General features: G+C 42.4%; 1 protein-coding gene across 1 annotated transcript in view; it reads right to left on the reverse strand.

Annotated features, from left to right (window-relative positions):
• Window positions 1-23785, reverse strand: part of CPS1 (carbamoyl-phosphate synthase 1) — a 124913-nt gene that overhangs the window by 32605 nt on the left and 68523 nt on the right. Inside the window, exons 23-26 of the mRNA XM_067548727.1 lie at window positions 11562-11703; window positions 9462-9527; window positions 8123-8186; window positions 4608-4789 (exon numbers count right to left, since the gene is read on the reverse strand). Of these exons, the coding sequence (XP_067404828.1) occupies window positions 4608-4789; window positions 8123-8186; window positions 9462-9527; window positions 11562-11703 (454 nt within the window). The remainder of the gene's footprint in view (window positions 1-4607; window positions 4790-8122; window positions 8187-9461; window positions 9528-11561; window positions 11704-23785) is intronic.

The following is a 23785-nucleotide window of genomic DNA, read 5'->3' on the forward strand; positions in this document are numbered from 1 at the left end:
AGCTGGGCTGAGCAAGGAGCTCTCAGGAAGCAGACTACGATTCAGAGAATGCCTCTTCCCTAAGAAAAAAGGCATGTCCTTACCTGGTGTTCTCCAGCAGGGGGTCACTAACACACATTCCAATCCCAGTCAAGACAAGGCAGTTTGTAGCTTTCACATATGTAAGCAGATCAAGGTAAAGACTATGATGGTGCTTAGGATTTAACTCAACCTGCTCACTCATATTGAAACTACAAACCACCTTGTCTTCATTAGGATTTAACCGCATGTAAGTGACCATGTCTTAGCTAACAGGAGAGAAGAACACACCATTTTTTCTCATACAGACAAGCCCAGAGTCACGATCTGCCTCTCAGCTTCCTCCCTGCTCTGGAGAAGAAGTAAACCTTGTCATCCCTACACCTGGTGCAGCAGTGATATTTTAATTCTAAAGTGAACTGAATAACAACTTTGATAGTACATATTTTAAAGGTATGTGCTCACTCCCTAATTTTGTGAATTTTTTTCTCCATTTATAATCAAATCTCTTTTTTATTACCACCTTGGTTTTATACCAATAGTAACAGAATTGGGTTTTCTTTTTCCCAGGGCTAGAAAACAAATTAGGCCAATAAAATTGTACCTAAGAGCCTCCTTTAGTTTTATTAATTGCTTTAGAATGATCCTAGAAGCTGAAAAGGGACAGGAAGAGACACAAACAGCCAGGTATTAAAAAGAGGTAGCAGCTTCACTGGAAATCAGAACCCAATAAATCTGAGGGAAGGAATTAAAAAAACAAAAACAAAAAAACCCAAAAATACCATTGTCTGCCACCTAAATTTTCAATAGAAAATCCCATAAATTCATAGTAAATGGCAGTACACCAAACGATAACTTTTAGGTTATGTCTACATGGCAGTCCTGGGGTGTGACCGCAATTCATGTAGACATAGCTGAAGTGGCTTTAATCTAGCTAGTTGGGTCCTGGAGCAGTGAAGCTGGGATGGCACAAACTTCAACGCAGGCTGCACAAGCCCACCTGGAACTCACATGGCTGGCATACACTGAAGTGCATGCTGCCACAATCTCACGGCTCTGTGGCTGCAATGTAGACAAACCCTTAATCCTACCATACTCTCCCTCTCTCATCCCTTAAATTTAACAAAGAGGAGACTGAATCTGAGATCCCATTGAAGTCAGTGGGAATACCTACCCGAGTAGCACTCAGGATAAGGCCTCGATCTTAAAAACTCAGAGCACCTGGGTCTAGATTCATAAAGCAATTCCTATTCAGGACAGCACTTTTGCACAAGTAAGTGAAGTCCATGGGACGTTTGCACATCCTTACGTGTTTTTCTGCACCAGAGCCATGAATTGTCTCATTGAAATCTCTCACTGTACTCAAAGGTCTGGAAAAGTGTGTGTGGCAGAGTTCAGAATTGTCTCTGAAGACTATAAAGATTGGCAGGACTTAAACCAAGGCCTGCAAGGCACGACTTAAACCAAGTCAGGGTTACCAGGCAACCAACATCCCTACACTCCTGCCTGGTAGCAGCTGTAACCTGGCCTTTCCCTGTGATACACTCACAGAGGTTGCATGCCATGGGAAGTCCCACCTTTAGTGATCTGACAGAGTGATCCCGATTGGCTCCTTGATCCTATACAAGACCCTGGAGCGTACCAAGATGTGTCCAGACAACAATGCAGATCTCTGGCTAGCTGCCACAACTGCCCTGCTTCTCTGTTGCCAAACTCCCAGTACTGACCCGGGCTCTGACTTGCATTCTGACTCCTGAAACCCATCATGGCTGGTATTTGTGATAGCTGGTACTGACCCTCAGCCTCATTCCTGACTCTTGTCTCCAGCTCCGACCCTTGGCTTCACCCTCAGCTTGACTGAAGAAAGTAACTGAAGAAAGATCTTTGGAGTCATTGTGGATAGTTCTCTGAAAACATCCACTCAATGTGCAGCAGAGTCAAAAAAAGCTAACAGAATGTTGGGATTCATTAGGAAAGGGAGAGATAAGAAGACAGAAAATATCATATTGCCTCTTTATAAATCCATGGTACGCCCACATCTTGAATACTGCCTGCAGATCTGGTCATCCCATCTCAACAAAGATGTACCGGAATTAGAAAAGGTGCTTAAAGTTAAGTACAAGGGTGCGTATGTGCAGGATCGGTTACATCCAGTGCTGCAGAATTTCTCCCTCATTTTTATTTAATCCTTCCTTGGACATTGACTTTAATGGGTATTTGCCAGCGTTTGGCCCATTGCTTTTAAAAATAATATAATATAGCAAACGGTATATTTTAAAGTATGCATTACAGATTGGGTTCTGTTCCCCTATATGTCATGGTGCTGTTGGGTGACGATGGGCAAACCACTTCACCACTCTGTGCCTCAGTTTGCCCACCTGTAAAATGGGGATAATGACTCTGCCCTCCTTTGGGAAGGAATTTTGAGATTTAACTGATGAAAAGTGCTAGATAAGAGTTAAGTATTAATCATCATCATTGTTAGGTTTCGTTCGCTAGCATAATCTGACATTTGCCTATTAAGACTCTCATAGCCAAATGGTTTTAACATCTCCTTAGTAAACAACAAACAGCACATGTTGATATCCTGAGGAACCCAACTGAAATTTCATACAATAGACACTACACCAGCAACCAATTTATGTAGAGATATGTAGAGATAGTTATACAGAGCAAATGGGTGTTACCCAGATGGACACTTAAGCATTGTGCTATAAAGGTGCCCTTAGGGGGGTCTGACTCATGAAAGAAATAAGTCTAATAAGTAAATCCTTTACCCTACCCCATTTTAACGGTCTCTCACGTCTCCCCAAAATCCATTAATCCCTCTTTCACTTAACTATAGTCATTTCATTAGGACTAGAGTGACAAAAAGGAAATACGGTAACAACTGAATAATGAAGTTGGAGCAGCGAGGTGGTCTTTGTTTTACACAACACCGCAGCTCATGCTTAGGTTCAGATTGCCGCTTCCACTCCAGGTTCAAAACAATGTCCCGGACCATACAGGGACAGTCACCACACTCATCAGCATAGCTCAGGTCACAATCTGGCCGAAGAAGTAAAAATTCAGACCCACAAAGAAAAACTGTCATGCTGCACACAAACCAGACTTCAGAATAAATTCATTATTCTCTTCATGTGAGTTCTTACTTTAGTTGCTAATTACCAAAGCTATTTGAGCATTTTGTTCCCTCATCACCCACCCCTCCCTTCTCTTTGGTCCTGCAGTTAATATGTGCTGTGTTTCATCAGCGATATTTCTCTGACAGACTGTCAGACTAATTTTCCCCCACACCCAAGGTTCAGAGCTTCAGTTTTGGTTAAGCAACTGAGAGTTTAGATGCTTATTTAAATGAACCACATGCAAGCTTTTCAAGTGAACAAAACAGGGCTGACAGCCTCAGGAGGTAGAGCCACAATTCACACCAGCCTATCCAGGATCTATGCTTTTCAACAACCGTCTGTGTTTTTCTCAACACTTTACAAGAAGTAGAAAGCAAGAGAAGGCAAATGGATCCATCCTTGCCAGGCAAATCCATTCTGAAGATGGATACAGATTGCATTTTCATGAATGGTTTCCAAGAACAAGTAAACAGGATTATAGGTCTGATCGGCTTTTTTTCTTGCTTTTAATGCTGTACCGTCAGCCACGCTACAATAACATCTTTAGAAACCTGCTGCCATTTGCAAAACAGTTGAGATCAACTTGCTACATACTAAAAAGAGAGCCAGGAAAATGTCAAAATAAACCACAGGTATAGCATGGGCTGGAGTTCGCAAAGTTGCAAATTTTAATAAGGCTTAAGTGCATAATTCCCCTAGGCTCATTTGAAAATCTCAGCCAGGAAATACACCTTCATGGAATATAAACACTGTACCAGTGGCCACATGGGGACTCAGAATCACTCCTCTTTTCCAGACCTTGTCCATCCCACCAAATCCTTCTCCAGTCTACTCATGACCCCTCTGCAAAATGGACTTCCTTCCCGCCCCCTTTAGCAATATGGGAAAGGGAGGGTTGTTGTAAGCCCTACTCATTTCCGACTCCCAGGCTGAGAATCCCTATATTATTTGCCCAAATCTCATTGCACATGCAACAGTGTCATCATTTTAATTCCCAGCCTCCTTCCTCACTGCCTGCCTGCCTACCACCTACCGCCCCACCTTTTGGAAATCAGCTAGCATGTAACTGCTGCACGATGAGGTCTGATCCTGCAAACACTTCAGTTCACTTTAGCTTTAAGCATGTGAGTAGTTCCACTTGAAAGTACACACGTGCCTCAGCACCTGCTCTTGGGAGCTAAGACTCAGAGCTCAGAATTGCAAGGGCAGAAAAATTTGGGCAATAAACAACTGTGCAACAAATTAAATCTGTTTATAAATATTGCACAATATGTCACCTTTGCAAAATCACTTAATATTATTTGGCATTTGTTATCGAGCAGTCTGCTAGGAACAGCAATGGTGTGTAAAATGGGTCTAAAAACTAACAGCGATAGAGAGTGCCGCAGCCAGGGAGATGAATATTGAGAAGTTTGGTCTGCTTTAAGGCTTTGGTTGTCGCTGCTCAAGTGTCTTTTTCTTTACCTCATGTTGGTAAATGTCCAGGATCCTCTCCAATGACAGCTCCTCGAAATACAGTCTGTCACATTCATCAAAATCTGTGCTCACTGTCTCCGGATTGCAATTCACCACAACGGTCTTGTTGCCCAGCTTACGCAGCGTGCGGATGCTGGAGACAGCACACCAGTCAAACTCCACACTGCTGCCTGTCAGGAGGAAGAGAGAGAAGAGTAAGCTGGAGAAGGAAGTAGCAGCAGCGGGGAGTGCAGACAAACACTTATAGCAGTCAAGCTTAAAGGAAAAGGACAACATCACTTGTCAGGTCAGGCCAAGAAATCTAATTGCCCTTGCACGGTAATGTTAAGGATATTAACCTTAAATACAGGTTCTCAAACATATCATGTGCATTGGCTCAGTTGCTCAGGGAAGACAGGCCTCCATTATGTCTGCCTGACAGCATGCATGCAGGTACACTTGTCTGTCTTTACCTGCCAACTGCTGCTGCTTTCCAACACATGCACTTTGTCTGGAGAGGATTTAAGTCAAGAGGCAGAAGCTGGAAGGTACCCTGTATTACTTGTGATTATCATTTATTCCATAAAGTACAGAAGTACTACAAAAAGGAGGAAAAGCTTATATCCACGTAGATAGTGTTTGAAAGAAAAGCAAAAGGATAAGAGGAGTGTGTGTCTGTTTCTTACTCTCCACAGCGGTAGTTTTCAACCTTTCATTTGCGGACCCCTAAAAAATTTCAAATTGGAAATCTTAGACATTGTCTGCGGACCCCCAAAGATCTGCGGACCACAGGTTGAAAACCACTGCTCTAGAGAGCAGAACACTGATAGTTTACACGTTGTTTAGTTAACAGACAACAGGTTTGATTTTCCATGTGCTTGCACCTTATATAGTCAGATTAGAATGGGAACATTTTACAGCCATTCTGCCTTTCCTTTGCCATGGCATTAATGACTAAATAAGATACAGGTCAATGGAGAATCAGTCTCATGGTGTCCAGTAGCTCATTTTACATACATTTCTGAGCTACAATGTATAAGTGGATAACCCATAAACACAGAATCATGTGTTTTCATATTTAAGGAATATCATTAGACAGTTATGTTTATGATCTATTTAAAAAAAGCTTGGACTCAAGCTGAGTTACGTGGTTGTTATCTATATGGTTATTTTATTTATGATTTTGTACAAATTCTGTATGAAATTCAAACCGCACAGAATTATTCTTTCCACAATATCTAGTAACATACAGGTCACTCACTGACTGACACACAATTAATTTCTACATTCCCGTCAAGCTAGAAGTTGAGCGTACTGCATGTTTCATTCATTCATTCATGGCTTGTTGAGTATAGGAAAAAAAATCCCAAAATTGGAACTGGACATTTCAACAGAGGTCACTAAAATGTCATCAGCCATTTTAACTGAATTTCAATTATTCAAGTGTCCTTCCATGTATATGAAGCCTCATTTTGAGACATGAACGACATCTGCGGTCAGCATTTCAATGTACTGGATTTAAGCCTGGAAAATTGCAGAATGTGAGCGAGTATGTTCCAGGCACATCCAGTAATTGCCATGTCCAGCCAGTGAGAGATTGCAGCTAATTAGTAATACTGATAATCACCCGTGAAGAGGTATACTAGTGTAAGCAGACATAACTCCTGTGCAGTCAATGTATTTGTGCCAGTTTACATCGTCTTAATTTGGCACCTTATTTTTATCAAAATGACAAGACGACAAACCAAAAGCACAGTGCATTTTAGGAGCATGGGATACTATTTAAAAATAAACAGTATAACCTAGTAGTTTTTAATGGCTCTAGAACTGTGTATGTCGTCACAATTAACTTGCACAGAACAGGTCCGCTGTTACTGAAGAGAAAGCTTTTCCCCATCAGAAATGGCTTCTATTTGAAAACAAATTACTTGTGTAAAATTGTTGGCATTATCAAAAAGTTTTTTTTTTGTTTGTTTTTTTTGTTTTGTTTTTTTAAATTTTCTGAGAAATATTTCCCAATACTTTGATACAAAAATGTACTGAAATCATTTTTGATGTGTCTTGTTTCCCTAAATACCAGCTTTCAGTAAGAAAATGTGGGGGGTTGGTAACATTTTTTAATGGTTTTGACAAAAGTTTGATTTAAAATTTCAATTTAAAATATTGTAAAAATGTTTGTGAAAAAACAGGAGATTGGTCCATTTTGAATCAAGAGAAATGGAAACAATTCTGAAATTTTCACAACCACAGTTTTCCCATTGATTGACCACTTCAGGTCTTGCAAATACAGCAGTATGGAGAAAGCTAGGTGGACCTCACTGAATTACAACTGCTCTCTGATTTTACGAGGGACAGCACGTGAAAGTTTGCAAAACTTCTTTCCAAGGATTAGTAAGCAAGAAACCACCACCTCAGTCATTGTACTAGGAAAAGGTATTCAGAATTGCAAATAATCACTCTCTGTACCCCATGCTTTAGCTTCCTTTGCTTTTACTGGCAACTGTTACGCTTTTTTCTAAATGACAAAATATACAGGATCAAGGTCAGACCCATGCTCTTCATCCAAAATAATTACCAGCTCTAGGTGAATACTGCAAAATAGTTTCCTCAAATATTTGTTTGAATTGTTCAACAACATTGCAGCCTCTTTGTGTTTACTTTTTGCTAATATTCTAGCCAATATGTTTACTGGCATGAATGCTCACAGATACAGCAAATAGGAGAGAATATTCCTGCAGAATGAATTCTGATTTCATTCATCTGAATATTCACATTGTAAACCTAATTGATCCTCAAATCAGGGATCTAAAGTATACCATGTGATTTCATGTCCAAACAAAACTAATCAACATAGCCTGAATGTCAGATCCTCCAGACTTTCAGCAAACTTCTCGTGAATGACTTATAGACCAAACACTGCACAGCAAGTATTTCTCAATAAATATTAACAATTGCAAACTGTTCGGGGACAATTCATCAACAATTATACACTGCAAGCTATTGAATTCACTACAAGCAAAGAATTACAAAGAACAAGTATTTTCTATTTATCATCCCAGCGGTCCAGTGAAACAGCACACTTAAACCTCCAAACAAAGAGGACCTGAGCATACCCACATACTGTCATTAACATAAATAAGGATTCATCATCCAGCAGTATGTGCATTCAAACTATCACTTTTAAGTGTAACAGCAATGAATTTGGATACAGAATACTAGATTCCAAGAGCCTTAATGTTTGCTGCAAGTAGGGGAAAAAACTATCTCCGAGAAAATCACGGATATGTGCAATGATCTCATTTCAGCTGAACAATAATAAGAAGGTTCCTTCCCTCCTCTCCCGCCTTCCCCCCCCCAGGAGCATGAAATGAAGTCCCCGAGCAAATGGAAAAGACAAGCTTGGTATGTGGAATGCACGTGCTATAAACTGTGTCCTTGTGGGTTTTGTTCCCCTGGGAAAAGAGTATCAAATGAACCACAAGAATTTCCAGGACAGCTTTAGGGTGGAAGAAGGACAGATTTACCTATGTGATATGGTCCACAGCCCAACACCATCATTCCATGGTCATCAAATTTTACATCATTCTCCTAAGGAGGAAGGGAGAGAAGTCGTGAGGAGCTATACCCAGCAGCAGTTACTTTGTGTTTATGAGAACAAATAATTTCTAGTGCTCGGCCCATATCCAAAATCAAGACACCCAGGGCTCGAGTCTGATCTTATTTACTGCAGTATAAATCAGGTGAAACTCCATTCAAGTCAATGGAGTTATACCTCAGGGAGATGAGGTCCTCGGATTCTACTTACCTTAAGTATTATAGTTGCTGTGGATCTACACAGTTTCGGAACAACAAATGTTAGTCCCATTATTCAACATAGGCGGCTTTTTTAAATTACAGTGGTTTGCTACGAATAACAGCCTACCTGAAAAGGTGACTCAAGAGTGCAGGAAGAAGACACCATACAACAAAACAACAGTAAAAGAGCCTTCCTACACTCTAGCCAGCCAAGAGCACCTGTGCTTAGCACTTAATGCGGCAGCACAAGAGACCCCTATCTGTTTCTATCTGTGCATGATCTTTCACGCAAGGAAGAGCACTACAAGGAGGAACCTTGAGGGAGAAGGAGGAAGAGAAATCTTCTGGGTAGGACCAAGGGGATAAAATCTTCAGTGCAAGATGTGGAGGTGAAAAATGAGACAGACAGTTAATGAGGAAAGGGTGGTTATGCTGGTTTGACATAACAACTCAATGCATTCTGTTTGTCTAGCCGTATTCGCAGCACATTGCAATCACCCTCCAGACTACTAGGGAGCTAAATTTTCCTTTCCTATTTTCATAAGAGCTACATTCCTGTGTCAAACCAGGGTAGCTACAAGCAGCCCATTGTTTTCATAAAGATTTCCATCATGCATGATATTCCGTGGCCAATGGATTGGTGGTGTCAGCCCAATTTCTAGTGGACAGGTTGTCTGCATCACAAAACAGCCAGCTACATGGACCCTGCCCTTGTGGGCAGATTTAATAGAGGGTCCGAAGATTCAATAGTCCCTTGGATAATAAGCTCCAGTATCCACTCACCCACAGAGGGTCTAAAGAGTTGTGAGGCACATTGGTGGGGCATTGTTGGGGGGGCACACGCTATACCCACTCTGCAGTGAGAGCACTTAAGTGCTGTCAGTAGAGGACCTTTCACTAAATGCGCCAGGTAAATGTTTAGGCTCCAGTGGGACTAGGCATGATGCAACTGATATAATGACCAGCTATGGAACATATGAATTAACTGAAAGGTCTCGAGACCCTAAAGGGAGAGGGGGTGACATTAGAATACGCTGCAGCTATCCTGTAATATACGAGAGCACTTACCTGCCCGTTGTATGTGACGTAGAGGTAGTTGGTTACCGCAGGGTATTCTGCTGCCAGTGTATCAATCTGTAAAGGGGGGAAATGCTGAATCAACAGGGGCAAGATTTTTACTTTTGTTTCTCATTTTCCATTTCTATCCAGCCTTTCTTTCCCTCTCACACTGCTCCCTCTATGCTCCAGCTTCAGCTGTCCTCCCACACTGCCTATGCACATGTGCTGCCAAGCACCTTTGGGGACAGGCACCACGGTCCAGAGACTTCTTCCACGGTGAATCCATCCTCTCTTCCCTCTGAATTCTCCTCTCTTTCTAAATATCTTTACTTCTCCTCCCTGGGTGAATCTTGTGCTGCCATCCATTTCATTAGCACTGAATGAAACTGACTGCAGGTTAAGTGGAACAAGTGACACTATTCAACCCTGTGCATTGCTTCCAGCCTAACTCCTCTTCCTGTTCCACTTGTGTCCTACCGATAACAGCCCCCCACTGGTCCATTGAATCCAGTTCCTGAAACACCATCCAGTAGCAGTCCCTCTACATCCACTGAGGCTCCACTGTGCTCAAAGTGCCCTTATCAAGTTCACCAGCGACCTGGGTGTGCTTTTCTGTTCTTATTGTTGATCTGCCAGCTGCCTTGAAAAGAGTTAGTCACTCTCAAACACACCATTCTTGAGGATATCATGACTAGAGATGGCAAAAGTATTGATTGGCAGTTATTATAATTTAGCCCCTCCCTTGGTTAGTGAATGGCATATGAACCATTCTAATTTGCTTCCAATGTATTTCTTACATGTAGATATTCACCAGACAGCCTGGAGGAATAATTTTCAGACTGTGGGTGGTTCACAAACTATTTGCATCAACTATCTCCCACTTGTTCTACACAGTATGCGGTTGGCCATCCATAGGTCATATGCTGTTGTTACAGCTTCCTGAATGGACAGCTGAAACAGGAGAGTAAGAAATTGGGAATAAAAATAAAGCACTCCTGGTATGAATTTGTACATGCTAAAACTCAAGACAGTTTCCGGATTATCCAACATTTTCATGAATACCCATCGGCTGCCGAAACACTTGTGAGTAATGAATAATATGACTTTATTTTATTAACACCATATAAGTGTCTGCCATTCATTACTATTATTGTTACTATTACTTTGTGGCACTAAGAGAAGTGTATGCTTTGCTGCCACAAATGTAGTCATAAACAGAATGACTTTATGAAGGATACCTGGCACACAGATCAATTCAACACTGCAATGCCAGTGCAGACTAAGGAATGTATTGCAAGGCTTGGCAAGTTTGCATAGGCCAGGTGAGGACAAGGAAGGAAAACACCAGCTGGGGATCAGAAGGATATTTGGCCTCTGGAATTGGGCCTAAGGATACAGATGGGCCCTCCAAGCACTTTCACGAATGTTCAATGGTTTTTTTTTTTTTAAGGAAAAAACCAGCTGCTAGCACTTCATTATCAGCATTCCTTAAACGAAAGGCAAAAATGACAATGGAACACCTATGAAAGCACTTATGACATCGTCATGAATACCAGATGAGCTCATTACGCTCAGTGCTATCACAATGAATACCAAATGAACCCATAATGATGGGACACTTAAAATAAAGCATTACCCTCTAAAAAGTTACTACCAAGAGTGAACAAGCTAGCGATACTTTTTCACAGTCACAGGGTGGGGGGTTAGCATTGGTGATTTCATTCTTTTGCATTTCACTGCAGCTAAAGAGCAAGGTTTCAACCCAGGCCACTGAGAAGAAGAGAAGAGTATTTTGTCTCTCTCTTTGGGGGCTGAGAAAGGAAATGCATTCTCACTCTCCTTCCATTGGTTCAAGCTGTTGCATTAAGGGCTACAGAACAAGATTAAAAGCTGGGGGGAAATAAGACAGAAAGGTAAAATCTTGGCTCCATTGAAGTCAATGCCCAAACTTCTCTTGACCTCAATGGAACCCCAATTTCAGCCAAAAGCTCTCTTTCCTATATTGTTCCTACCAGCCCACTGACCCCCATGTCTCCTCCATGAAACACAGGTCCCCAGATCCCCATCCCATCTGCAGCGCTGCCAAGGAAGACATGCTTGGTACTGTACCTGTTTCACCCAAGACTTTATGTTCTTCTTCTGCCTCAGCTCTCGGGTCTGGGCCTCAGTCACTCCCAAGCACTTCCCAATCTGCTTATCAGAGAAGCCGATCTGTTTGGCCCGCATCAGTGTTTCTTCTGGAATCGACTCACTGGGATTAAATATAAAACACACACAGCCCTTTATGGTAACAGATGAACGTGTTTGAGTCTCTGTCTGCCATGCGGTACCCAGAAACTGCTGCTGTCAGAGCATGTGTGTTTACGGGGAATAGAGAGGAGAAAGAGATGGACTCAGCAAACACTAAGCCATCAAATCCCTGTCCTACACACAAGACTACCTCCATATGTTGTCTGCAGACAACTCCTAGATAAAGCACATATGGGACGCTGGGATTCAAACCCTTTTCTTTCAGTTGCAAAATCACCATTCTGAGCTAAAAGAGGGCTACCCTAGCTATTCCTAATAAGTGTCATCCTCTCAGTAGGCAAGCCACTAGAGGGCAGCATCATACTCAGACACACAAAGCCCATCCAGGATATAATATAAATATAATTATATGGAGGTAAGAAATGTTCCTATTTTCCTATTTGCATCAATGAATATTAACTGAATAGATCTCTCACAGGTGCCTGTTCCCATCTTCAGGTTCAGTGTATCCAAACTCTCCCAACCCACATTTTATTCTACTCCCAACTTCACTTTTTTGTTTGGTTTTTACTCCCATTGTAAATTTTAAAACACAGGAATTGCCAGACTGAATCAGACTCAAGGTCTATCTAGTTCAGAGTCCTGTCTCTGACAGTGGTCAGCACCAGATGATCAAGAAGAACATGCAAACAACTTGAAGGAGGTAGTTACGGTATAACCTACTCACCAATGGAATTTTCTCCTAACCTCATCAGTTCCCGGTTCATTTATCCCCTGAAGCATGACAGCCCATATACCTTATAAACAATCATTTATCCTAGTTATATAAATGGCTAGTACCTAGCTTCAAAGCTATCAAGTGACAATGAGGTCCACCGGCTACTATGCATAGGTAAACATTTCCTTCCCTCAGTTTTAAATGTGTTTCCTTTCACTGGACTGCCCCTCCTTCTTGCATTTACCTTCTCCATCTATCTCATTTGCCACCCAATTTACCTTCTCTATCCAATTCACTATTTCATATTTAATTTCAACAAGATTTCTCAGCCTCTCTTGGTCTTCATTGTTTTCTTTCCATTTCTTCTCTTTTCAGACATCACATATTTTGGTACCTTCACCATGTCCCCGATCCTCTGGCCACCTCTGCACATCCGCAGCAGAACTGAATGTTTCTTGCCAGCCCTCCATTCCCATTTTTAATCTCCATTTCCATTTTTTTCCTCCTCCATCAGCTTATGTTTCTTTCTTTGCTTCTACCTATTGCTGTGGTAAAGCTGCTGTCTCTCTCTCTGGTTTCTAAGCTACCTTTTCTAAGTTAAGCTTTTGCAAAACATAAAAAACCTACATATTTTTATCAGCACCTCTGCTTTCCATCTTCATTGCCAAGAGCATCCTTGCTTGCCCAATAAATCAATATTTTATATGCAAAAAAGCACTGAATCAGGAACGAGGAAATGATTAACAAACAAGCTATTTTCCTAAATTAGAGCTTTTGAATTATGTCCTTGGCTTTGTGGTATTTTTAAATACATATCACTGTGTTATCTGAGGGGGAGAAGAAAGGAGGAAGTCTCATTTATTTGAACGCCTCAGAAAGCAGAGAGGCATTGGACTGGATTCTTCACTCACCCCGGTTTAAAATAACAAGCAGCTCAATTCACTCCACTGGAGTTAGACTGATAAAAAACAGGTGCAAGTCATATGGGAGTCAAGGCCGGTCGTTTGGATTCTAATCCCGGCTCAGACACTGAAATATTTCAATAAAAGAATTAGGCGCCTAAATACCTTTGAAGATCTGGGCCTTACTCCCCCAGTATCTTGCCCACAGCCACATCTCACTTCTTCAGTTTCCCCATCTGCAATGTGGTAATAATATGACATACCTGTCTCGTAAGGGAGGTGGGATTAGCTAGTTAATGTTTGCCTAGCTTTTTAAAGATGAAATGAGTGGTATAAATGCTACACAGAGTTATAGTGAGAAATTTGTTCCACAATGAAAGTGGAGCTTGGAGGCTCTGTCTTTCTGGCAGAGGGCTGAGTGCAGGAATATCACTTTATATCCTTCAAACTCTGCTAATACTCTCCTCCTTAATTGTCACTTTACAAAACCGCTGTCTTCTAGTGTTGAGGTAGGGCCTGATTCAACACCCGCTGATGTTAATGGAAAGACTCCCATTGACTTTACTGGGTTTGGATTTGGTCCCATATGCACAGATAAATCCCAGGGAATGACCCACTGCTGCTGCTGCATCTCAGTGGATTTATTATGGTCCAGTTTCCCCCTTGACCATCTACCTTCTCCAGTGCAATTCTCCTCGGCTCACTTTGGGCCAGTTCCATTTTCTAAGTGTTCCCACTGCTTTCAGCTGAAGGGGCAGCCATACAGTGAGATCTGCAAATGCCACTGCTGGGTACAGGCTTGAGGCCCATTTGGGTGTATGCAAACAGAAATTCTTGAGGCGGTAGCTTAACATTTCATGTGCCAATGTTGTGGCACGGACATTCAAGGCTCTAGTGCTTTCACAGAAGGGAAGAGAGCCAACAACATCTGTCTGTTCTCTGGCAAAACAGACACCCGGCCTCACGAGCAATTAGCGAGGACACAGCTGAGTTTGATTCACCTCTTAGATTCTGTGTTGCCTAAGTAAGAGTGAGTGGACCTGACCCCAAGAAAATGAGCTGGTTGCCGCGTGCTCTCTCTGCTGTCTCCAGAAGACATAGGGCTGGCTGTCATTTGATTACTGACAGAGAAAGAAAATTGCCTTCATTTGCAGCTTGCTCCAATTCATCTTTTTTTATATTCCATTATAATAATACACACACACACAAAAAAAAGCCTGTAAATCTGAAGACATGACTCATTAGCCCTGGGCTAGTGACTTAGAAAAGGTTTGAACTCTTAGTAGTCAAACAAGAAGATGACTAATTTTGCACAGGATGACATGAGGGAATAAGCTAATTTACCATACCTGTGGGGGATGAAATAGTATCTTTTCTTGCCATCTCTAGAACATCATTTTGGGGTGCTAGTAAGAGGTAGCACTGCAAGGGGAGTAGCAATGAAAAGGGATTTCAGTGTAGTTAATAAGCAAGATACCATGGGAGCCTTATATCAGACAGTGTGTTCAACAAGGTAGAATGAATGTAGAGCTTTATTGAGTATATGCAGTATAGTATACAAAGGAGAGAATATGCAGTAAGTACATACAGAGAGAGAGAGAGAGAGAGAGAGAGAGAGAGAGAGAGATGGGGTGGGGCTGAAATCTTAATTCCATTCAAGTTAATAGATATTTTGCCACTGACTTCAATGGGGCCAGAATTTTACCCTAAAAATGGGCATGCACTAATACCCTGGGTTAAAACGCCCCTAAAAATATTGGGAAATGTTTGAAATCTGGGTCCAGATAAGAACTTTGAAAACAGTAACCCAGATTCTCAGCAACTGCAATGTAGCGCCCTGTCACACCAGCTGTCCCACTGTCTTTAAAATAGATTGAACTAGACCCTGAATCTAAACCCCTTTGAACTTTAGGTGTTTGGAAACCCACATCTGGACTCACATTTTGCAGATTGTGTCCATCTCCAAGCCAGATAGACACATAGTTATATTTAGATAGATTCTGTTTTAACAAAAAGAATGCTTAGCACTTATAAATTAAATTTCATGTGAGGATCTCAAAGAGTTTGGCAAAGATGGATTAGTCACATCATACCCATTTTACAGATGGTGACACTGAGGCACAGACAGATTAAAGACGGGGTTTTCAAAAGTGCTCAGCATTTACCTTACTTTCCTCCCAGTCTTTCACTGGGAAATTCTAGCCTGCACTCTCCCCAGTCATTGACTGAAGTCAATGGGAGCAGTTAGGCCAATGCTGAGCACTTTGGAAAATCCCAAGAGATTTGGCTAAGATGCCATAGTGAGTTAAAACCAGGAAAAGAAAGAAAATGCAGGTCTGCTGCTGGCTCCCAATCCAGTGACTCACCCACAGGACTTCACAGCCTCTCTTTTTCCCTACAGGCTTTCCTTATTCCATAAATCATGGGCCAAAAAAAAAAAAATCTTCCAAAGATTAAACATCCTCACCATTTTGTAACCAATTCCGAAACAATGAAAGATTAAGTGGCAGTGATTCTGGCTTTTTATAACGTTCCATTTCCCAATATTTTCCTCCACCAAATGACAGTTCGACGTTTTAGAGCTTCATACCAGACAATCAGACTTTTTACACACTGACATAATCATTTAATAGTTAGGCAGTGCACCTCTCTTCCCAGAAAGCTAAATCTCCTGTGCATTTTGCAGTTTATAAACAATACAAGCCTTTCTCCAGTCTCTCTCGCTCGCTCTCTTTTCAGCTTCCAGAGTGAATTTTCTGTTGTTTTAGTTTAAAATTCTACCCTGTCATCTTTGAAACGCCATCCATTCACGCTTCGTCTTCAATAATAAATGATAAAAGGAAATGGAATAAATTCCCCTTAATGGGAAATTTTCACCTGGCACAGAGAAACTGGGGAAATCTATTAACTGACTCGAGCAACGCCTGCAGCATTGCAATTACCAAGGGAACCTACACACTTCAATACGGTCTTCTCTTACACTTGACTGGCTTTGGTCTGATCCGTCAGCCCACGAGTAATGCTAAACAAACGTGCCTTGAAGAAAGCACTGGCTCTAATGTGAAAATGAGCCATGCAGTTATTGGAAGGAGAGCTTTGCAAATGGGACTAGTATCAAGAGTAGAATGTGTAAAATTCCAAACTCAGGCCCTGTGTCAGGGAAGCAGGTAATCTTTAAGTCCATCCCCATACAAGACATTGGATTGGGGACTTAATCACGTGACTAAATTCTGCCCTGGGGTTAGGGTTAGCTTGGCTTGATGTGTTTAGCAATCCTGCTTGATTATAGACTGGAATACTGGGCAAAAGGCATATTCGCCTCTAGCCACCCTCGCCATTCCTTCAAGGTTCATATCTGTTTCTCTGATTGTTTCTGACATTTCACAAAATTTAGAATAAGCTGCCATTACAAGCATGACATCAGTATAAAAATTGTTTGTCTCCTTGCCTCTTCTTTCCAGGAGATGGGTGGTTACCTAATTTCCTCCCAAGAAACTCAGCAGATGACTGACAAAATTGTCACGAACATTTAGGGAAGTGTAGGAAGGTGCAGTGGCCTTCCTCCAAGCCGGGGCCCGAAGAAGGGCCACAACCACAGGGCCAGACCAGACCTGTGCTACAGGAAGCTTGATGTAAACCAACACATCTGACTCTCTCCATTAACACACTCTCCATCTCCATCTTTAAGGCTCAGCTCATAAGCCCTGTAAATCTCAATATAGATATCTTGATTTAAGTAACATGAAACTCCCATTATTTCCTTAGACCTAGATGGTTCACATCTAGGATTGACGTTGATGAGCTGCAGGAGCAATGCAGGCAAAAACACAGCAAAGAAATGGGTTGCAGTCGCTATTTCAAATCCCATCTTCTACCCCAGGTAAAGGATCCATCTAGGGTGCTGATGGACTGATACAATGTGGATTTTTCTATATATAGCATGCAAAAACATAGAAGCACAGCTCTCCAGTGGGCTTAAGAGGGGATATGGTTGTGTATAGAGATGGGGATGCATGTACAAGTATTTGGAGCTTTGTCATAAAATGTGAACCTCACTTTATTTACAATGCCTTTGTAACACAAATAAAATCTCTCTTGTATGATATTCAGCACGAAGCAGAACTGTTAGGATTGGTGAATCAGTGTACATAACACAGATTGTACTTTTCTCACTTACTGAATCAAACACTTGTCCCACTGGCTTCTATCCCCACTGATGCCGTCAGAGAGGAATGATGCATACCTGGGCCTTCATACATGCTTTCTAAATAGTTAAAAATGAGTACCATAGCTATATTGGGGCCAGACCCTCAGCTGATATAAATCAGTGCAGCAACTTTGAACTTCAGTGAAGCTGCTCCAATTTACACCACCGAGGATGTGACCTATGATGATCTCTCGCCTTTCCAGTTGGGGGACTAGTTAGCCGTGTGTCTGCAAACTGCAGCTAAAATCTATTGTTGAAGAGGTCACAAAAAATGTATTTTGTGATACCCACCTGGAATGAATATGGTTTACTGATTGCCCTTTGATCTTTTCCCTTTTCACTGCTTCAGATTCTGAATGCAGGGGCTAAACTTCAATTTTAGCCGCCGTATTTTGCAGACATTTCTCAACAGCATGTTTGGAAATCAAGTCATGCTTCCAGAAAGCCATTTTCAAAACACACCTTTAGCAGTCCCAAGGACATTATCGCCAGTGAAAGGCATTCTCAATAAATAATTTTCTGTTGACTTCTAGAGGCCACTGAACAGAGTCTTGTTAAAAATGCTTCCCTGAGGCTGGACCTCTCTGCCGTCCAGTATGCTATTCTGTGTCTGATTTTGAGCCAAAAGACTTACATTCAGAGTCACACTTGCTCACTCTATGTGTGAGAAGACCTGTGTCACAGAAGGTCACATTCACTAACTCTCAGTGGGGGGAATGTGGAGATGCCCAGTGACAGATCTTCAAAATCCCCAGGATCTCAGCACAAGTCATTGATCAGCACATTATCAAACAATGACTTGTCTCATCACCTCTATGACAGCTTTCATAGGATAGCTGTACTTTCTTAAGTGAAATTAACCATAGAGAAAGACTGGCCTTGTGATTAGGGTATGGATCTGGGATTTTGATGCCCTCTGTTTCTCTGGGCCTCAGTTCCTCATCTGTAAAAGAGGGGTCACAATACTCCCTCTCTCCCACCTTTTCTCTGTCTTCACCATTTAGACTGTAAACTCTGCCCAGGGTAAGATTTCTTACTATGTCTATGGACAGCACCTAGCACAATGGGACCCCAATCTTTTAATAGATTCTGTGGCTGGAGGGGACCATTGCGATTGTCTAGTCTCACCTCCTGTATAACACAGGCCATAGAATTTCCCTGAATTCACTCCAATTTCAGCTTGGTTGAATCCAGCAAGGCTCTACTGGAATACCAATATAATAATAAAATGCTATAGGAAACAAGGACCTGGAAAATACATCAGAACCAGCGCTGCATGGCTCAGCCAAGCAAAATACGCCCCCTTCTCTGCACACATACACATGTTGCCACTTTCACTTGAATCTTCACGACCTTGACATTTCAAATGAACAAAGGAGATGGGGATGTTCATATTTCAAACCAAAAATACTAATGCCCTGATCTTTCTCAGAGCTGCAAAACCACCCAAAATGAAATGGGGAACAATTCCAAGCAAATTGCCACTAGAAAATTGCCACCTCTTTCTACTTATTAATAACTCAGACACAACAAATGGTTTAAACATGTGGTTGCTGACCTATCAGCGTCCCCTTCAAAGTCTTTTACAGTTCTGAACATTTTTTTCTTTTGACAATATCAATCTTCCTTTTCATATTGATAGAAAGCCAGATTCTTAGCTGCTGTAAATCAGAGCAGCTCCTGAAGCTCTGTGGATGTACACAAGCTGAGACTCTGACTCCAGATGTGAATGTGATTGGACTGGTTTTCAAATCAGGTCCCCCCACTCCCATGTTGGGCCCACACATGACGTTGGGTCCAACTAATTGCAGGCACTGATCAAGCAGCTATGTATCTAGAATGGCATTTTCAGAGGAACATAAGTAATTTAGGAGCATGAATCCTGTTGACTTTCAAAGGGGTTTGTGCTCCCACCTCCCTTTAAAAATTTCACCCTGCGCTCTCATCATATCTACATTTAATAGCACTGGGTGTACACGGTTCCTATTAAACTGAACCCACAATTATATGGGGGTGCACAATGGGAAGCAGATAAAAATAATCATGACTAATGAAAACAAATACTGGATACAGCTTGTTTTACACAGAGACAACCATTCAAACAGGAACTTTTCATCACATCACCCCAACACGCTGAGAGGAGTCCAAGTTTTCAGTTCTGGCTGTTTGAGTTGAATTTGGGTTTCTGCTCACAAACCGCATGACCTGGGCTCTCACAGGGTATGATTCAGTGGGAACCTCTCAGTGATATTAAGGGACTGTTTCCCATCAATTAGAACGGACGTATAATCAGGCCCATAATTCTTGCCTTAAAAAAAAAAGCGGGGGGTGGTTTCCTTCTGCTCATCTCTGCAGCTTGGGTCCTCCCAAAACGCAGTGTGAACAGAGTTTGTGACCTTGGCTCCCTTTTCCCCTAGGCCTTCCAGTTTCTCACTTAGCTGCCATTTGGGCGGAGGAGTGCCAGATATGTCTTGTTCAATTTTCTAACTCCTCCAGGCCCTATCAATGCCAAGAAATGGACAGAGGGGTCACTCCAGGGCCCCTTCCTTCTTCTCCCCCTGGGACAGAGAGGAATGAGTGTGAGCTTAAAATGGGTTTCCTGTAACATAGCAGGGTATCGCGCTACCACCATCCTAGCTAAGTTCAGCCCTCTCTATGAACGAATGCAAACTTGTTAGCATGGTACACAATTTCCTCTTTCTGATTTTTTTTGAAACTTCCAATAGTGTGAATACAATTAACGAGGACAATGCTTAAAAAAAAAAAAAAAAAAAAAGAAAAGATATTATCCACCTACATGTATCAAAAGGCTATGTGCCCCAGGAGAATTAAAGGAGGCATGGGCTTGACATGCCATTTCTAGTATTCTTGGTCCCACACCCTCTTGTAAGCCTGGCTGAATGGCAATTCTAAAACTTGGACTCCTGTCAGTCGTTTCCCTGAGGATGGATCACGTCACTTGAAACAACTTAACCCCAGGCCACAGGCCAGAAAGCAAATTAAAAGCAGAAATGCATCTGCAGCCTCAGCAAGATGGCACCATGGAAATTATACTGCCCCTAGACCCTTCTCCCACTCGTCCCTCCAGCCAAATTCAAAACCTTTTCAGAGGAGTCACTGAAAGCGCAGCTGGGAGATTGGAGTCCACTGATTAACGCAGGGACTGCAGAGTAAAACACTAGGGTGATACGAGGGCATTCTAGTGCTCAAAGCAGACAGATGTTAGGATTCTGGGATTCTAGTCCTGACTCTGCGACTGACCTGCCGTATGATCTGGGGCATGTCATTTAACCTCTTGCTTTGCAGTGTCCCTAGTTACAGCTCTGAGTGTCCAGTTTCACATATCCCAGTTTTCCTATTTACACTCAGGTTATCTTTACTGAGGTATCTCCAGACTCAAAAAGGTGATGCAAAATGCTCAGAGCTCATCAGATGGAAGGAACACCAAGAGAGCCAAGTACCATTACAAACACACACAGCTGGATTTTCCTCACTGCCAGCCCTGCAAACTCAACATGGGCTTTGGAAACCAAGCTGTGTGTTCTCCGTTTCTCATAGCATAACCGGTCACAACAATTCCAAAATTGGGGCTCAATACCTAAAATGCTCTTCCAAAGATAACAACCTTTGCTGCCATCAGAATGACTTACAACAAGCCATCCTTTAAAACGAATCACTATGTTACCGTTGATTCGTTGTACCGCAGAGACCCCTGGAGGGTCCAACTGACCTAAAGACCAGACATAGCTGCTGCATGTCTTCAGCATAACACACCAGGACAGACCCTTTTTACACATTACTTTTGCTCTCCTACCTCCCCAACCTTGGGAGTACTTGATTAGATGCACACCGGCAGCTGGAATAAATCAGTTTAGTTGTATTGAAATCAGTGGGGCTCTGCTAATGGACACCCTGGAGAATCTGGCCCGTGAGGATTTACCCAAAGCTTATCGATGGCGTTTATCAATTACCAATTCCATGTGTTGCTTCCCTTGTATGGTAAAAAAGTGTCATGTACTGATGCGGGACTTGCCAATCACATGCTCTGTAGATCTGTTATTGGTTGTAGGGCTAGTAATGTAGGGGTATGAATGGTCCTGCATGACACCTACCATAGAAACAAGGGAGGCTTAGAGGGATGGGGAAGGTGTGCCAAGGAAACAATGGTGGCAAACTGGGACATAACGGCAGTGGCAAATCAGGTGAGAGCACTAGTGAAGGGGAATGATGGAAATAGAGTGTAAGGTGCACGTGGATAGGGCAGGGTAGACAGGGCGGTGTGGGCACAGGCAGTGAGCTGGGGATGGGGATACATGGCAGCAAACACCTAGGTCCTTTCCTTTTCTCCTCTCCTCCTTGTTTTTGTGTGTGTTGCTGCAGCCTGTGAATCCCTGAAAACACTGGGTAGGCAGCGCCCCTCAGCCAGCCTCTCTGTTGTGGATACTTATCAGGCCAAGTGTGCAAGGGGCATGACACGAGAAATAAGAAAAGGGAAGAGTGGTGCCTAGGCGCTGTGCCTCGGCAACAGGCGCCTGACAGACAAACAGGACAGAAGCGTAACGCGAAGAGACCTGTATTACACAGCTGAGGTCACGTGGCCCCTGGCTGTCTAGGTATTGAGTCGGCGACATGCCAATTCTGAAGTGGGAGTGTGCCTTAGCATAATGAATCCACACTCACCTCCCTCCCTTTCTTTGCCATACAACAGAGGGCTGCAATTTCCTAGGTCATGTGATTCATATTTATATCAGCCCCACATGGAAACAGATTTCTTGCTTCCCAAAGGAATGCCACATTCAATTATTCTGTCATGCCTAATTATTTCACCAGCCTTTCATAGGTGTCCTCTCCATGTACTCCCTGTCCCTCTGTGCATGTAAATACAGGGACAGGCCCTCAGCCCCACTTGGAAAGCTGGGGATTTCCCCCAAGAAGAGGGAATCCGTATGCCGGCTGCATGCTATCTTCTCCCTTACAGATCCTGATGTATACACCCAGGCTGGTGGGGGGAAGAGGGCATGGATAGATCACTTCTATGCTGCCTGGTGGAACAGCCATTTGGTGACTAAGAGCTGGCATGAGACTGCTCTAACTTGCATGGTAGTGGGAAGCAGGGGAGCTGAAATGGTCCTTGGCTGGCTGGTGACATAAAACTGCCTTTACCTATCTCTCAGGTCATCTCGAGTTCATCTCGATCAGAAATCAGGATTGGGGTCAGATAGTACAACAATATGCTTGTGTGTAAGCTACTGATCTCCCTTTCCGTGTGACTTTAAAAACATACAGATTACAGGTTCTACTGAGCCACAAAGTACGGCTGTGAATCCACGTCTAAAGGTTCAGTGGCTAGAGCCCTGAACTGTGACTCATTCTATTCCTGGTTCTGCCACTGGCCTGGCTTGGGCAAGTCACTCCACTGCTCCACGCCTCAGTTTCCCCATCTGTAAAACGAGGATATGATACAGCCCTCCTTTGTAAAGTGTTTGAGATCTACTGATGGAAAGCACTAGATGTTATTTATTATTGATTATTATTATTATATATACTCATCTAGGTTTTGGTTTTGACCATTATAGAAAGATAAATATCAACTACAAGATCTGGATATTATATTATTACACACGGTATGTATATGTATATCAGAATACCCACGTAAATATATTCATATTTACATAAACACAGAGTGTGTTAACGTAACTGTTCCTATAGTACCCCAGGCAGTCATGTTTCTAGTTTGCCATTATTTCCTTTAAAAAGGATTATGTCCAATTTGCAAACACTGAATCTTATAGACGAATGAAAAATAAAGCAAATTGCTCCGGTAAATACACACATGAAAGACCTGAGCGCTGACTATAGGAGAATGCCCTGGTTTGCATGCAGTAGCTGAGCCAGCTCTCCTCCAATAATGGCCAAAAGGGCAGAGGATGGAGAGTGTGTTCTAGTAGTTAGAACACCAACTGGAAGTCAGTAACGCTTTTTTTTCTAGCTCTGCCACTAAATTTCCTCTCTGGCCTTGGGAAGGTCATTTGACTATATGCCTCAGCTAATCCACCTATATCATGGGTGCAAAAATATTATTTTACCTATTTCACAGAGGCATTGTGAGGTTTAATTAAATAATGGGCCAGATCTTGAGCTGATAGAAATCAGTGCATCTCCATTTACTTTGATGGAGTGATGACAGTTTACTCCACTGGAGGATAGGAATATCATCTGGATAGTGCTTTGATATTCTAATTACAATTGTGGTGAA

This window comes from Emydura macquarii, unplaced genomic scaffold (assembly GCF_026122565.2).
Source record: "Emydura macquarii macquarii isolate MOO-44397 ecotype Brisbane River unplaced genomic scaffold, CSIRO-AGI_Emac_v2 contig_1253, whole genome shotgun sequence".
Taxonomy (NCBI): Eukaryota; Metazoa; Chordata; order Testudines; family Chelidae; genus Emydura; species Emydura macquarii.